Source organism: Orycteropus afer, unplaced genomic scaffold (assembly GCF_000298275.1).
Source record: "Orycteropus afer afer isolate SDZICR_OR568_19922 unplaced genomic scaffold, OryAfe1.0 scaffold00006, whole genome shotgun sequence".
NCBI classification, from domain to species: domain Eukaryota; kingdom Metazoa; phylum Chordata; class Mammalia; order Tubulidentata; family Orycteropodidae; genus Orycteropus; species Orycteropus afer.
In genome coordinates this window covers 13,889,126-13,906,243 of record NW_006921593.1, presented here as the reverse complement: position 1 = coordinate 13,906,243, position 17,118 = coordinate 13,889,126, and the positions used below count along the sequence as shown (strand labels likewise).

Here is a 17,118-nt window from a genome sequence, read left to right as displayed (position 1 = left end):
TTCAATCTTCATCAGTAAGTGCTTTAAGTCATCCTCACTTTCAGCAAGCAAAGCTTTGTTGTCAGCATATCCCAGGCTGTTAATGAGCCTTCCTCCAATCCTTATGCACCATTGTTCTTCGTATAGTCCAGCTTTTCGGATTATTTGCTCAGTGTACAGATTGAATAAGAACGGGGAAAGGATACAACCCTGATGCATTCCCTTCTTGATTTTAAAACATGCAGTGTTCCTTTTCTCTGTTCAAACGACAACCTCCTGGTCTATGTACAGGTTCCTCATGAGTGCAATTAAGTGTTCTGAAATTCCCATTCTTCTCAATGTTGTCCACAATTTGTTATGATCCACACAATCAAATGCTTTTGCATAGACAATAAAACACAAGTAAACATCTTTCTGGTATTCTTTGCTTTGAACCAAGATCCCTCTGACATCAGCAATGATATTCCTTGTTCCGTGTCCTCTTCTGAATCCAGCTTGTATTTCTGGAAGCTCTCTGTCAATATACCGCTACAACCATTTTTGAATTATCTTCAGTAAAATTTTATTTGCATGCAATATTAATGATATTGTTTGATAGTTTCCATGTTCCATAGGATCACCTTTCTTTGAAATGGGTACACATACGGATTTCTTCCATTCACTTGGCCAGGTAACTGTCTTCCAAATGTCTTGGCATAGCTGAGTGAGTGCCCCCAATGGGGCATCTGTTTGTTGAAACATCTCAGTAGGTATTCCATCAATTCCTGGAGCCTTGTTCTTCGCCAGTTCCTTCAGTGCAGCTTCGACTTCTTCCTTCAGTACCATTGGTTCTTCAACATATGACACCTCCTGAAATGGATGAAGATCTACCAGTTCTTTTTGGTACAGTGACTCTATGTATTCCTTTCATCTTCTTTTGATGCTTCCTGCATCATTCAGTATTTAGCCTATAGAATCTTTCAGCATTGTGACTCGAGGCTTAAATTTTTTCCTTAGTTCTTTCAGCTTGAGAAATGCCAAGTGTGTTCTTCCCTTCTGGTTTTCTAACTCCAGGTCTTTGCACATTTCATTATAGTAATTGGCTTTGTCTGCTCGAGCTGCTGTTTGAAATCTTCTGTTCAGCTCTTTTGTCTTGTCATTTCTTCCATTTGCTTTAGCTACTCTTTACTCAAGGACAAGTTTCAGAGTCTCTTCTGACATCCATATTGGTCTTTTCTTTCTTTCTCGTATTTTTAATGACCTCTTGCTCTTTTTATGGATGATGCTCTTGATGTTATCCCACAATTCTTCTGGTTTTTGGTCATTGGTGTTCACTGCATCAAATCTATTCTTTAGATGGTCTCTAAATTCAGAAGGGATATATTCAAGGTCATATCTTGGCTCTCTTGGAATTGTTTTAATTGTCTTCAATTTCAGGTTGAACTTACATATGAGCAGTTGATGGTCTGTTCCACAGTCAGCTCCTGGCTTTGTTTTGGCTGAAGATGTTGAGCTTTTCCATCAACTCTTGCCACAGATGTAGTCAGTCTGATTCCTGTGTATTTCATATGGTGAAGTCCGTATGTATAGCCGCCGTTTGTGTTGTGGAAAAGAGGTATTTGCAATGAATAAGTCCTTGGTCTTGCAAAATTCTATCATATGATCTCCAGCGTTATTTCTGTCACCAAGGCCAAATTTTCCAACTACCGGTGATTCTTTGTTTCAGTTTTTGCATTACAGTCACTGGTAATAATCAACACATCTTTTTTTGCGTGTTCGGTCATTTCCAGACTGCAAAAGTTTATTAAAATATTCAATTTCCTCATCTTTGGCTTTGGTGGTTGGTACGTAAATTTGAATAATAGTCATATTAACTGGTCTTCTTTGTAGGTGTATGGATATTATCCTATCACTGATAGCATTGTACTTCAGGAAAGATCTTTAAACATCCTTTGTGATGATGAATGCCATGCCATTCTTCTTCAATTTTTCATTCCTGGCATAGTAGATCATATGTCTGTCTGATTCAAAATGCCCAAAGCCGTCCATTTCAGCTCACTAATGCCTAGGATATCAGTCTTTATGCATTCTATTTCATTTTTGACAAATTCCAATTTTCCTAGATTCATACTTCCTACATTCCATGTTCCGATTATTACTGGATGTTTGCAACTATTTCTCCTCAATTTGAGTCATGCCACGTCAGCATGTGGAGGTCCTGAAAGACTTACTTTATCCCCATCATTAAGGTTGGTTCTACTCTGATGAGGCAACACTTTCCTAGTCCTGTTTTGAGTGCCTTCTGACCCAAGGGGCTCGTCTTCCTACACTGTGTCGGACAATGTTTCCAAGATATTCATAAAGTTGCCCAGTAAGGTATCAGACAGTGTTTCTCGGCTATTCATAAGGTTTTCCCTTTGAGAAGTGGCTGGCCTCCTCCTCCTTCCTAGTCTGTCTTAGTCCATAAGCAGCGTTGAAACCCGTGCACCATGTGCAACTCTACAGGTGTCTGAAACACCAGTGACACAGCCTTAAACCTCACAGCAACGTGTAAGCCCCACAGGATGATAAACTGACAGACAAGTTTGTCTCCATCAGCTGTTGGAAACCAGCCACTCCTGCTCTCGCTCCCTTTCCTGGCTCTAGGAGGCTGGTGGCTGCCTTGCCTCTCACCCCTTTTCCTGGATCCTGCCACTCTTGTCTCCAGCCGCTCCTGCTCCCTCCCTTTCCTGCCTCTAGGGGTCTTGGGACCTAGCCTTGCCTCCCACCCCTTTACCTGGGTATCCTGTTGCTCTTGTGGACATATCATAAGATGTATTAAATTCTGAGTCTACATGTCCGTTTAATATCTGTGAATCGAAATGTGAATTTTATATATAACACTTCTGCTGAATACTGAGACCCGGTGGTTGTCTCTGGGAAGAGAGAGTACTTGTGGACTGTGTGAGCTTCAAGCTGAGCTAGGTGTGTTTCTCCTGGAACCACATTTCTACCTGCGATGGTGACTGACAGAAAAGCCCTGGTTACCCAGGTTTGGTCTGGGCAGCATTTTCTTGAGAAGGAATGAAACAAGCCTGTCACGTCAACAGCAACATTGGACAGGATTTATTGCTAATGATAAAAATCAAGCTCTTAAAGAAGAAGTAGAATTTTGAAATGGTGTTACCTGCCCTGTACACTTGACAATCTCCCATCATGTAAAGCTGTGTCTGATGAGGTGGCAGCTATATTGACATGTGATGTGTCCATACTGTGTAATGAAATGTGCCAGCATTTGAAAGATTGGCATCACTCGGTGAACCATTGCTTTCAAGGTGACCAATGCATCTTGTGATATATGCAGAAAAGGCCCATACAAAGATTTTAATGTAACAGAGCACTCAAAACTTCACCAATGGGATTTGGGACATTATAGTTGATCTTTATGAAACTCCCGCTTGTTCACTTTTCATAAAGCATCAAGAAAATTCACAGTTTTCTGTGGGAGGCTGTATTTTCTTCATCTGTTTCAACCAAAACAGTATATTGCAAGAGATTAAATGCAGAGACATATATGAGGATCTATAGTTGTCTTTTATTAAGCCAGACATGGAATTAATTTGGAAAAAAATAAGTAAAAACAATGCCACTCTTGAGGAGAAAATTAATAATGCATGGAAACAATTAGTCCAAGGGGCTAGTGGACCATGGGAACCTCAAGTTACACAATCCCGGGACCAGGAGAACTAGATGGTACCTGGGTGCCACTCACTGCCAGCCACTCGGAAAGGGATCAGAATTGGAGATCCTGCGTAAAGTGGGAGAAAAATCTGGGACACACCTAAAAATCAAAGACTAGGTTTAGTGGTCTCACAGAGACTGGTGAAACCCCTGAGACCATGGCCCCTTGTTAACCTTCAGGCCTACAAGTGAGCTTATTCCTGTTGTGGTTTAACATTCAGACAGAATATAGCCCTACAAGATGAACAATTACACTGGGGAGGTATACTTCTAGGACAGCCGACCATGAGGTATCATAAGGGCAGCATTTGCACAGGGAGGTGGCTCGGGGGCAGGATGCATAGACAAGAAGGACACAGAGAAAGGGTGACCACAGGGAGGAAGTGGGAGGAGAGCTGTCACACGGTGGGGACTGCAGTCAGTGTTAGGAAGCAGAGTGCGGATGAACTGTTGAGTGGAAAATGAGTCTGTCTGTAAACTCTCACCCAAATCACAATAAAGAAAATGAAAACAATGCCACTCTTCTCAGTAATTTTTGTTTGGTCTTGAAAATAAATTATTTTTCATAAGCAAATTATTTGCATGAATATGTAATATGTTCAATATCAAAGTAAATTAATTTTAAAGGTTCACATTTTAATTTCTAATAAGATACATATGGAAAGATAGAACATATATAAGAGAATTTGGGGGTCCTCACAAAGAAGTTGTAAAGGGGCCCTGAGATTAGGAAGTTTGAGAACAGCTGCTCTACAAGAAGTGGTTGTATTATTTGTTGGTTAGGAAACCCAGGCATAGGAGAAGTAAGTTACCTAGGTAACAAGGATTGCAGCTGGTGGAGTTGGGATTCTAACCCAGACCTGTTGTCACACTCCTCGCTCTAAAGTGCCACCATCTACTAGTGTTTTTGGGGTATCAGCAGTATATACCCTCCCACAGATGCATGCCGTTGGGAAAACCCACTGCCATCAAGTCAATTCCTACTCACAGCGCCCCTAGAGGACCAAGCAGAACTGCCCACAGGGTCTCCAAGGCCGCCAGTCTTGATGGAGGCAAAACCCAAAGCAAACCCACTACCGAGGAGTCAGTTAAACTCTCAGCGCCCCTAGAGGACAGAGTGGAACTGCCCAGAGGGTCCCGAGGCTCTTATCTTCATGGAAGCAAAGCCCAGACCACACCCACTGCCGTGGAGTGGGTTCCATCTCTCAGCACCTCTAATGGACAGAGTGGAACTGCCCCAGAGGGTTTCCAAGGCTCTTATCTTTATGGAAGCAGACTCTCTCATCTCATGTTTCTCCCATGGAGCGGCTGGTGGGTTCTAACCACTGACCTTTTGGTGAGCAGCTGAGTGCTTTAACCACTGCCCCACCAGAGCTCCTGTAGTGGGGAAAGGGAGGTGCCTTTTCAGGTAATTATAAATCATCTTGAAATCAAGGAACAATTATGATTTCTAACTCTGCTAAATTCAGTAGACTTTATCTGTTTGAATTTAGTTGTTGCAAGGATGTAATTTCCTTGGTCTGAAATGAAAACCCTTTGGTATCTTTTGAACCCCAGTTTTTATGTCTGTAAACACACATCATCACCCGGGAAAGGGAAACTGTGTGTCAGTCTTTCTTCATCTTGGAGCCTCTAGCTTTTTTTTTTTTTAAATCTGAACCTGGGTATTTAGAATTATTTGAAAGAAGTATCATATTCAGGAATAACAATGCTTGTTTCTCATAACTGTCCTTTTTTTTTCATTGGTCAGGCTTTTTCATTACAAACCACAGGAAGGACAGTTGAGTGGACTTCTACTTTGAAATAAAATATTGGAGAACATGAAGTTTATTTAAGTTTAGAGAAATAGAAAAATTGCTTTTGTCCCAATACCTGTTCTTAATTTACATGCTGAAATGGATTAGCACATAAAGGATCCAACCAGTATATAAATACAACCATTTTTGTTTCTACTCGTTTCTGTCACTGGTTTGATAGAAACAGTGCCAGAGATGGCTTGATAGAATTTTGCAAGACTAGCAAGTTATTCATTGTAGACAACTTTTCCACAACGTAAGTGGTGACTATATATGTGGACTTCAGCAGACAGAATACACAGGAATCAAATCAAGTGCATCTGTACAAAGAGGTGATGGAGAAGCTCACTAAAAACAAGGCCAGGGGCCGACTGCAGAACAGACCATCCGTTGCTCACATGCACGTCCAAGTTAGAGTTGAAGAAAATTAAATCACGAGAGCCAAAATACGACCTGAGTGTGTCTCATCTGAATTTAGACACCATCTCAAGACTAGAATTGATAGATTGAATACCAGTGACCAAAGGCCAGACGAGTTGGGGGATAACATCAAGGACATCATAAATGAAGAAAGCGAAAGGTCATTAAAAAGACAGGAAAGAAAGAAAAGACAGAAATGGATGTCAGAAGAGACTCAAACTTGCCCTTGAAGGGAGAGTAGCTAAAGCACATGGAAGACATGGTGAAGCAGAAGAGCTGAACAGGCCTCACAGGTGGCTTGAAAAGACAAAGTTAAGTTTTATAATGAAATGTGCAGAATCCAGAAGTTAGAAATCCAGCAGGGAAGAACATGCTCAGCATTTCTCAAGCTGAAACAATTGAAGAGAAAAATTCAAGCATCAAGTTACAATATTGAAGGACTCTATGGCCAAAATATTGAACGATGCAGGAAGCCTCAAAAGTAGATGGAAGGAATACACAGAGTCAGTGTACCAAAATAATTGGTCTCTATCCAGCCATTTCAGGAGATGGCATATGATCAAGGGCTGTTGATAATTAAGAAGGCACAGAAGGCATTGGTGGGAAACAACTCTCCAGGAATGTCCCAACAAATGGTTGCAATGCTGGAAGCACTCACTCACCTGTGCCAAGAAATTTGGAAGACAGCTACTTGGCCAAGTGACTAGAGGAGATCCATGTTTGTGCCCATTCCAAAGAAAGGTGATCCAACAGAAGACAGAAATTATAGAATAATACCACACTCAAGTAAAATTTTGCTGAAGATAATTAAAAAACAGTTGTAGTAGTACAATGACAGGGAACTTCCAGAAATTTAAGCCGGATTCAGAAAAGGACATGGAATAAGAGGTATTGTTGCTGGCATAGATGAATCATGGATGGCCATGGAATACCAGAGATATGTTTACCTGTGTTTTATGACTATGCAAAGGCATTCAACTGTGTGGATCATACAAATTATGGATAACATTGTAAAGAATGAGAATTCCAGAACAATTCATTGTGTTCATGAGGAACCTATACACAGACCAAATCACGGTCATTTAAACAGAACAAGGGGACACTGGATGATTTAAACTCAGGAAAGGTGTGTGTCAGAGTTGTGTCCTTTTACCATACTATTCCATCTGTATGCGAGGTAACTACTCTGAGAAGCTAAACTATATGAAGAAGAACACAGCATCAGGATTGGAGGAAGAATCATTAACAACCTGTGATAGGCAGACACCACAACCTTGCTTGTTGAAGATGAAGATGACTTGAAGCACTTACTGATGAAGATCAAAGACTACAGTCTGCTCTGTGGGTTACACCTCAACATAAAGAAAACTAATGTCCTCACAACTGGACTGGTAAGGAACATCATGATAAATGGAGAAAAGATCAAAGTTGTCAAGGATTTCATTTTATTTGGATCCACAAACAATGCCCATGGAAACAGCAGGCACAGAACCAATGGATGTATTTATATTGCACTGGGCAAGTGTGCTGCAAGAGACCTCTTTACAGTGTTAAAGGCCAAGACTTCACTTCGAGGCGAAGGTGCGCCTGCCCAAGCCATTGTATTTTCATTTGTCTCATATGCATATGAAAGCTGGAAGAGGGGAGAGGAAGTGATGTCTTTGAATTACTGTGTTGGGGAAGAATATTGAGTGTACCACGGACTGCCAGAAGAACAAACATCTGCCTGGAAGAAGAGCAGCTGGAATGCTCCTTAGAAGCAAGGACGGTGAGGCTTTGTCTTACATGCTCTGGCCATGTGAGGGACAGTCCCTGGAGGAGGACATGCTGGTGGAGCAGGTCAGCACAAGAAGGGGAAGGCCCTCCCTGGGATGACTGTCGTTCTGGCCGCAGTAAGGGCTCCAGCCTGGCAACGCTTGGGAGGATGGCGTGGGGCTGCAGAGCGTTGTGTTCTGTTGAATGTGGGGTCGCTGTGATCTGGAACCCACTCAGTGACACAGCAGCAGCAGCAAGGGGGACCCCACGAAGTGCTGACTCCCCACAAATGCCCAGCTTGTATCATCTGGCCCATGGGTGGCCACTCAGAAAGCCAGATGCAATACCCTGTTAGTGTGGCATTTCTCCCTGTCCGTAAGGGGAGGGCAGCACAATGAGCAGAGTCTAGTGTGAGGGGATAGGTAAAGCAGAGGGTCAGCAAGAAAGAAGATTGACCCAGTGGCTGCAGCCGCAGGCTCAGAGCTAGTGAGGATTGGGAGGATGGACAGGGACCGGGCAGTGTTTGTTTCTTTGGTCTGTGGGGTCGCTGTGGGTCAGGACTCACTTGAATGCACCTAACAACAGCAGGACCGGGCAGTGTTCTTTCTGTTGTCCGTGGAGTTGCTGCGAGCCGAACTGACTTGACCGCAACTGCGTGTAGGTTCACCGTGTGCTCGTTAACCGGAAGACGGTCCAGGCCAGGAACAAACATCGCTGTCAACAAGTCTCTCCCCTCACGTCCACGTCCAATCTACCACTGAATCTTTTCAATATAAAGTCATTTTTTTCATTGTAAAATTATAGAACGTGACATTTTTCAGTTAAACTTCTCTTGGTGTGTAATTTAGCGACCTCAGTGATGTTAGTCAGGTTGCACAGCTGTCATCCACGATCACTGCAGAATGTTCCTTCCCCTTAAACTTGCTGCTTCCACAGCAGACCCTCTCCCTCACGAATCCTCAGTTTTGGTCTCTCTGCATTTGCCTTTTATGTGATTTCGTATGGGTCAGCCCCTATGGTACCTCACCTTCGGAGATGGACTGACTTCACTCAACATAAGGTGGTACAGTGGTTAAGCACTTGGCTGCTAACCCAGAGATTGGTGGTTAGAGCCCACCTAGCAGCTCCAAGGGAGGAAAGACCCAGCAGTCTGCCCCCATAGAGGTGACAGCCTGGAAAACCCTATGGGGCAGTTCTTTGTCACATGGGGTCGCTGTGTTGGGATCGATTCCACGGAACCTAACAACAATAACATTTTCAAGGTCCACTGAATCTTTTTTAGCACCTAAATATGGTCCTGAAGCTACCCTCGCCTCTCTCTCCTCTGCCAGGCTCACGGTTGCCGCCTCGGCCCATCCGACTGTCACCTTTTGAAGCACTTCGCCTGGCCCGCTGCCTGCTCTCCTCTCCCATCTCCTGTCCCTTCTCTAGTCTTTCCTCTCTTTCCCATCTTGCAGCCTAAAGGATCCTCTCACAGCACCCCACCCCCCCAGAGGCTTCATGGTGTCACTTTATATGTCCGGGGCCATTGAGTCCCATAGGTCTCCCTTGCTGATGCCCTGTAGGGGTCCCTATAGTCTTGATGGGACCCGATCACCAGGTCTTTTCTCTCACAGATCCTCCAGGTGGCTTAAACCACCAAAGTTCTGTTAGCAGCCAATCACAAACCGCTGCATCACCAGAGCTAACGATATAACACCAGAGCTGCTGGTGTTCATAATGATCGTACTTCTGATTGAGGCCTGCAGATAGGGTCGCCCTGTAATTTACCATTCAGACCCAGGGTGCTTTGAATGTGAAGGGGGTGCCACTGGCAGGCAGGGCTGATGTGGAAGCAGGGACGAGAGCGTGCCCTGACTGCAAAGCCTGGCCCTGCTCGTCCTGCCTCCGTTTTGCTCTCCACACCAGGGGCACGGCTGTTTTCCAGACCTCCGCACTTCCCAGGGTCACTCGCCACACTGGCTTCCAGCACAGGATGTTTGCACCTGCTCTTATCTGAGCGAATGACCCCTGCTGACTGTCTCGCTGTCAGGTCCTGCATCCCTTCCCATCACCTAGGCTGTGTTTCCTTACTACAGCCTCCTCTCATACTCCCAGCTGCAATTTAATTTATCCATGCCTTTACTGGCCTGGATAAATGAAGGAATGCAGGTAACTTTGTGTTCCAGTTATGGTGGAATCCAGTTATCAACACAGTGGTAGAATAAGCTCTGTGTTTTTAAATTCTGTGTGTTCAGTACAAAGCAGTTAGGTACGTGTGTGCCATAGTTTAATGTCTACTGTATTTTCATTAGGAATACTATTAATATGCTATTTACTCTGTAATTTGTTAAACATTCAGGAATTCAATTTAAAAATCTAATTTACCAATCCCAGAAATAATAAGAAATTTGAAGTCAACAGATGGGCCCTTGAGTAGAAAGTCCCTTACTGAAAAATGGTGACATTTTGAGTCTTAACGTATAGATGGGCGGGCTCTGGGTTTATATGGTATGGGTTTAAATCTTCGTGACCTTGAGTAGGCTCCTTAAACTGTCTGTGCCTCTTTTTACCCATGTGTAAAATGGGTATGATAATGACGTGTGCCTTACAGGGCTTTGGTGGGAATTGAGTTAATACTAACTAGCGAATGCTATTGTTTGTATTATTGTCGTATTTTTTAATTCAAGATACCTGTTGAATAACACTTCTGTTCTTTGCGTTGTTCTAGGTGCTGAGAATTCAGAAGTAAGAGGGGGATGTAGTGGGGTGTAATCATAAAATGTAATTTCAAAATCTGATAAATCCTGTGAATTAGATAAGCAATGATTTGTTGGAGTCTCTGGGTGGTGCAGACGGTTAAGGAGCTCCAGTGCAAACAGCAAGGTTGCAGGTGCGAGTCTGCCCGTAGGCACTGTGGGAGACAGGCCTGGTCGTGTGGGTCCTGAACAACGGGCCATTGAAAATCCTACAGAGTTCAGGTCTCCCAGGGCACTCACGGGGTGCCTGAGTCAGGAGCCACTGGACAGTTGTTTGTTTTCTTCTGTTTAATGGCTTGTTGGGGAGCATCGAGGGGCTTTGGGTAGCCTGAAGGGTGAGAAGGGGCTGGGCAGCAACTTCCCGGCCGAGGAAAGAGCCAGGGGGCTGAAGCCCCTCGGCAGGAGAGGACTCAGCCTGGTTTTCAAAGTGGAAGGACCCAGCGTGGCTGGAGTGTTACACGTTACTGGACAGAGTAGGGGCTGGGAAGATAGACAGGAAGGCGGTATGCAGGTGGGCCACGGAGAGGTAGCAAAGTGAGAAGTCACCCAATTGTGATAATTTTGCTGATGAAGAAACTGAAACCATGTGTCCCGATCAGGTACCTGTGGCTGACGAGTGATGACACTAGAGCTAGAAGCCATGTAGCCTCCGTGTCTCTGTGTGTGAGATCTCACGGAAATACGTGCACAGAAATTGACCAAATCGTGCATAGAGCTCTGTACAGTTCCACAAAGTTAACATACCCTTGTAACTATAACAAGAGACACATCCCATCCTGCTTTCCGTAAGCTGTGGAGTTCCACCCGTCGCTGTGGGCATAGCCATCCAGACTGGCCTCCGGCCTCATAGAGCCGTTTTGTCAGTTTTGAACTTCTGAATGCAAGCGTGTGGCTTAATTTTATGTTTTCTTTCTGGCTTCTTTCACTCAACATTGTGTCTCTGAGATTCTTCCATGTTGTTTATGTAACGATAGTTACTTGTTAGGTGGCGTTCAGTTGTATAACTGCACCAAACTTCCTACAGTTACACCCCTTCGAAAGTCACTACAAGAGCCTGTCTTGTGAGGTGAAGGCTGGGTGGCCAGCCAGTCATCCGTGTGTATGCTCATCTTGTTCTGGTCATTTGTTTCCCCAGCGGAAGGTTACGGGTGTTGCTCGGGTACAGCCTAGGTATGTACCCTGGACTGTCACTGTGAACACAGGTGGCCTGGCTGGAAGCAAAGGCTTGCAGGGCAGGGCTGATCTCTGACAGCTAATGTCAGTGGTCAGGAGCCACAGCTCGGGTGAGCCTGTCAGTGGGGCTGTCACTCTCAGCTTGTAGCTTTTTGAAATACCATCCAGAGATACTGTGTGCTTCAAGGGTCAAGGATTATTTGCTACTTAATTGCTTAATTGGGCCAACTAGCTATCAATTCTACTTGTTAAAAATTAAGTCTTTTTTTTTTTTTCAACCTTTATTTATTTTTTAAATTGTGATTTGGATGAAAGTTTACAGAGCAAATTGGTTTTCCAGTCAGCAGTTCATACATGTTTTGTTTTGTGACCTTGATTGCAGTCCTTCCCCACTCCCCAAGTAACAAGGGAGCTCTGGTGGCGTAGTGTCTAAGGCACTTGACTGCTAACCAGAAGGCTGGGGGTTCAAACCCACCAGCCACTCCTCGGAAGGAAGGTTGGGCAATCTACTTCCGTAGTGATACTGCCTCAGCAACCCAAAGAGGGGTCGCTATGAGTCGGGTCCGACTCGATGGCACGTAACAACAGTGACCATGTAACAATGCTCTGCCCACTTCCTCCCCGTGTTCCCCTTTCCCTTCGTCCTTCTTGCCTGTCCCTTCCTGCCGTCTGAGCTGTGTCACTGAACAGATGCTGCCCTTTGGATCTCGTAGGATTGACCTAATGAATCAGCCCACCCTGGAGTTCTTGTTCGCCTTATAGGAGCTCTGGTAGCATAGTGCCTGAGGCACTTGACTGCTAACCAGAAGGCTGGCAGTTCAAACCCACCAGCCACTCCTCAGAAGGAAGGTTGGGCAATCTACTTCCGTAGTGATACTGCCTCGGAAACCCAAGGAGGGGTCGCTATGAGTCGAGTCCGACTCAGCGGCACATAACAACAACCACCACCACCACCACCATTTGGCTGAAAGCGGAGCCATGGGGGGTGTGGCTTCAATTTGATCTTTTCAAATGATTAATTTATTAATTGGATGAATGCCATTTTCATCTGTAACTCCTCAAGTTCCTTTTTTTGTTTTTGGACTGTTTCAGATGACGTTGCCCCGTATTTTAGGACGGAGCCGGGCCTGCCGCAGACTCACTTGGAAGGAAACCGCCTTGTTCTTACCTGCCTCGCTGAAGGGAGCTGGCCGTTGGAATTCAAGTGGATGCGTAACGACAGTGAGCTCACCGCCTACACCAGCGAATACAAGTAATGTCTGCTTAAAATAAGATTCCATTTCAGGGATGTGTTCACAATAGTTGGCTTGGTAGCCCTCATAGCACAGAGGGTGAGCATATTGGATGCAATTGCTAATGCACTGAGGATTAAAGAGACTGATTTGAACGGGAGATTAGAATGTGGTGTACCCTCCTGACGTGGGTTCCCTTCATGCCCAGAAGTCTGTCGTGTTTGTAAAGTGAGGCACAAAATCTACAGTTAGAGAGGGACGCAAATAACTGCTTTAACGCACCCGACTGGCTTCTGTGGCCACGGCCCCACCCCAAGCACTGGTCGTACCTGACAAGCACGAAGGTCAAGCAGAGGCCTTGGGTCCTAGCTTCAGGGGCTCTGAGTGCCCAACAAACAACTTCCTGGTTCCGCTTTGAACCGAGAGAGGAAAAGACAGGACCACAGGATGTGGCACTGAGCTGCGCAGCCACACCCTGCCCCAGGGCCCTGTGCTTGTTGGCCCTGCCTTGTGCCAGGCACCGTGCTGGGCGTTAGGAACGGTGTGAAACGTGAATGTTGGACGGAGCAGCAGGGCTGAGGTCAGGGGAGGTCGGTGCAGCCCCAGCCAGGGACCAGCACCACTGCTGTCCGTCCTCAGGGTCTGCTTACGAGGCTTACGCGCTTACAGGTTTGCATCCGTCCCACTCCTTTCAGCTGTTACCCTAGTGTTGCAGTTCCGAGTAGGGTGGAAAATCGGCGGCTGCCTGGAAGTCCACGAGGCCCAGGTCAGCAAAGCCAGCAACGCCCTGCTCTTCAGTGGAAGCAGAAAGGTGACCGGCTGTGTCACGGCTGCTGTTGAGCTGCCCCGGCCCACAGCGCTGCCCTGAGAGTCAGGGGAGAACCGTGCTCCAGGGGCTTTCGGTGCTGATCTTGGGAACTGGATTGCCAGGCCTTTCTTCTGAGGCACTGCTGGGTGGACTCAGACTTTGGTCATCAGCCTGGTGTATTAACTGTGCACATCACCCACTGACTCCCTTGGCCAGATAGAGACACTTTAAAGAGAACAGTGATCTTTACAACGTTGGGAAACACCCACACTCACGTTTTGGTCATCAGCCTAGTGTATTAACCGTTCACATCACCACTGACTCCCTTGGCCAGATAGAGACATTGTAAAGAGACCAGTGATCTTTACAACGTCGGGAAACACCCACACGCTCACTTCGTCTTGAAGGTTGCAATATGGTGGTCCTGGAAGCAGAGTGAGCTTGCCCAGGATGTGTGTATACGCGTACGTGTGTGTATCTGTGTGTGTATCTATTTTAAAACAATCAATTTATGTATGGGGGTGTGTACAGCATACATATATTTTAATTGATTGGCAGCATTTAAGAATCGCAGGGTCTTATAGAAAAAGCCTGTCCCCAGCTCCCCTGGAACACTCTGAAGCACCGACAATCTGGGGTCTCCACCCCACAGACCTGCATAGAAGCCGACTGGGCAGCGCTGCCCTTTGGAAACGGCAGGAGCGCTGGTCCTTACCAGCCCTGCTGATCCCCCCTCCTCCTAATGTCATGGCTGCTGTGCTCATGGCCATTGTCCACTTGCCCTTCATGGTTGTAGGTGTTTGGGGGCCTCCTGCATCCCCAGGCCTGCACTGGCAGACCGTCTGCCTTTGTGGGAGCAATAGGTCATAATGGTTAACAGCACACTGAATGCAAACAACCCTAGGTTTGAATCCCCAATCTCCTGCCTGTTAGCATTAGTGTTAGGACCTTGGGCAAGTTCCCTGTCGTCCCGCTTTGTTGTTGCTGGGGCCATGGCATCGATTCCCACTCACAGTGACCCCATGTGACACAATGCCAATGCACCGTGGGGTTTTCTTGGCCTCAGTAAGGAACTGCAGAGTGGGAACAATGTTGCCTTATTTTTGGTGGCGTGAGCATTCAGGAGATCTTATGCCTGTCAAGATAAACAGTCTTTTAAAAAGTCCTCAGCCACGTTTTATCTTGTGACAATAGGATCGTGTGGGAGCCAGTTTGTTGGGAGACTTAGAAATGAGAACCACCCATGAGTAATGGACTCTGAGGGAAAATGGCCTGTGTTCAGATACTTGCTACTCAGTGTATGACTTGTGTGACTCTGGACAAGTTTCCTCACCATTTGTATTTTACTTTCCTCTTCAGGGAAATGGGTATACTGAAATGTGTCTCAGAAGGTTCTTGTAGATTTTATGTGATATCAAGGTTGTGTGACCAGGAGAAAAGGAATGGGGTTTCAGAAGGATCCAGATTGTTCTTCCTAACAAAGAGAGCAGTGACGGATCCTCTGTGGTATTTACACTCGGCACCAGCCATGGACTGCTGTGGGGGAGTTGTCTCGTAGGTCTCCCATGTCCAGGTGTGGACTTCCTGAATGAATCTACCCAAGAACCCAGTTTGGTCTAGCCATTATTCCAGTTCTCTTTCCTGTCCCTGCCCCTCATTTGGCAGAAGACAGGCACACTTCTTCCCTATCTGAGTCTTCCTGTGGGATTGCTGCTTGGGGATGTAAGTTGAACACACCCAAAATATTGGGCTTCAAGAAACCCATCTTAGGGAGTTCAGGTAAGATGGTGGAATAGGTAGAAAGACCGTACAGACCTCTTCAACAAAGAAAAGGGGAACCAATTCACACAGATACAGAAGACAATCCTGGACCCCTGAGCCTTGAAGGGAAGGATACAGACGTGGACTAAACTCCAACTTGCAGAAGAATTTGCATGAAACACCAAAAAAAGGAGACATACGGAACTGTGGTCTGGCAGTGATCCTGAGTGATCCTGACGGCATAGACAGCTTGGATATTGCTGAGTGGTGGTAGGACCTAAGAATTAACCTAAAAATAATCCCTGCTAGCCAGGGACTGAACGGAGGACTGCTCTGGTGGCTGGAGAATAAAAGGGGAGGCAGTGAAGAGGATGGCAGACTGAGCTGTGGACTTTTGTCTGTCTGGAGGGCACAGCCATTTTGAATGTTTACAAGTGGCTTAACAATTTTGGATATTTAATGTGCCAGCATTCTCCCAGATTCCAGGGACTTAAGAACATGCTCCACTTGCCAGTTACCCCAAGGACAATCTGGACCCGGATGACTGGAAAGGTACGACATTCCCCTTGTTCCTCTTAGACCCCACACCCCTTGGTGAATGGAGATGCGGCCATCCCTCACTCCCACCCACCTTCTGGGCCCACAGAAACTCCACCCCAGTCTGTGTGCTTGGTTGGAGCCTGGGTGCCCTCTCCTGCCCTCCCCCGATTTTTTTTCTTTCTTTTTTCTGTTTTGTAGTTTGCTTGTTTTTGTCTGTTTTAAAACTACTATTGTTACTATTACTTTTGTCATTTTTACTATTATTCTTTATTCTTCCCCTCCCAGGTCCTAGTTCTCAGCTTTTTTCTTTTCCCTGTTCCTGGTTGCATTTTTTTTTTCTTTCTTTCTTTCCTTGTGGTTAACCACTTTCCTTGTTTTTCCTTTTGCATTTTTCCCATTTTTTTCTTCATTATTCTCCTTCTCTAACTTTTTTCTCTTACTACCCTCTCCCCAGATATTGCAGGTTTTCTTTTTTTCTTCTTCTTCTTCTTTTTCCTTTTTTTCTTTTTTTGGTTACTGTTCCTGTGTGATTACATGGTGTATTTTTTGTCCATGTCCTTATACTTTTTTGATGGTTATTCAATTGTTATTTTTGTCTAACAGAGTAGAAGTCCGCAACAGTCCCCATACAACAGAACTACACCCACACCTCAGCTTCACTTACTGAGTGAGAGCCACCACTTCCTTCTCCACCAATGGGACAATGATGAAAAACAACCAAGAAGAGATTGACTCATCTGTGGCTACTCTTCATAAATGGTTAACAGAGATCTAAATACAACAATGTCATGATGTCTCAGAGACAACAGATCATTATAATCTACACAAAGAAGCAAGATAAAGTGGTAGAAACAAGGGAGCAGGATGCAGATCTAGAACATCCCTGAAGAAGCAGCAGCATTGGAACTCTCTGATAAGGAATTCAAAAGAATTATATTTAGGTATCTGCAAAGGATTTAGAGACAGACCAAGGAAAACACAGACAAAACCCTAGAAGAATTTTGGAAGGAAATACAAGAACAAAAATGACAAAATAAATGAAAAATTAGAAATGATTCTACATGTACAGATAGAAGTCCAGAAGATTAATACTAAATTGTCAAAATTAGATAACACATTGAAAGGGCAAAGGAGTAGAATTGATGCAACGGAAGACAGAATTAATGAGATTGAAGACAAATACCTAAATACTTCTTTGGAAAGGGATCAATCAGAAA

The 17,118-nt window shown here is 45.1% G+C and overlaps 1 protein-coding gene across 1 annotated transcript in view; it reads left to right on the top strand.

Moving 5' to 3' along the window:
• The first annotated feature begins 12,538 nt into the window (after positions 1-12,538).
• Positions 12,539-17,118, top strand: part of SDK1 (sidekick cell adhesion molecule 1) — a 661,119-nt gene continuing 656,539 nt past the window's right edge. Inside the window, exons 1-2 of the mRNA XM_007942892.1 lie at positions 12,539-12,545; positions 12,653-12,812. Coding sequence (XP_007941083.1) covers positions 12,539-12,545; positions 12,653-12,812 — 167 coding nt within the window. The remainder of the gene's footprint in view (positions 12,546-12,652; positions 12,813-17,118) is intronic.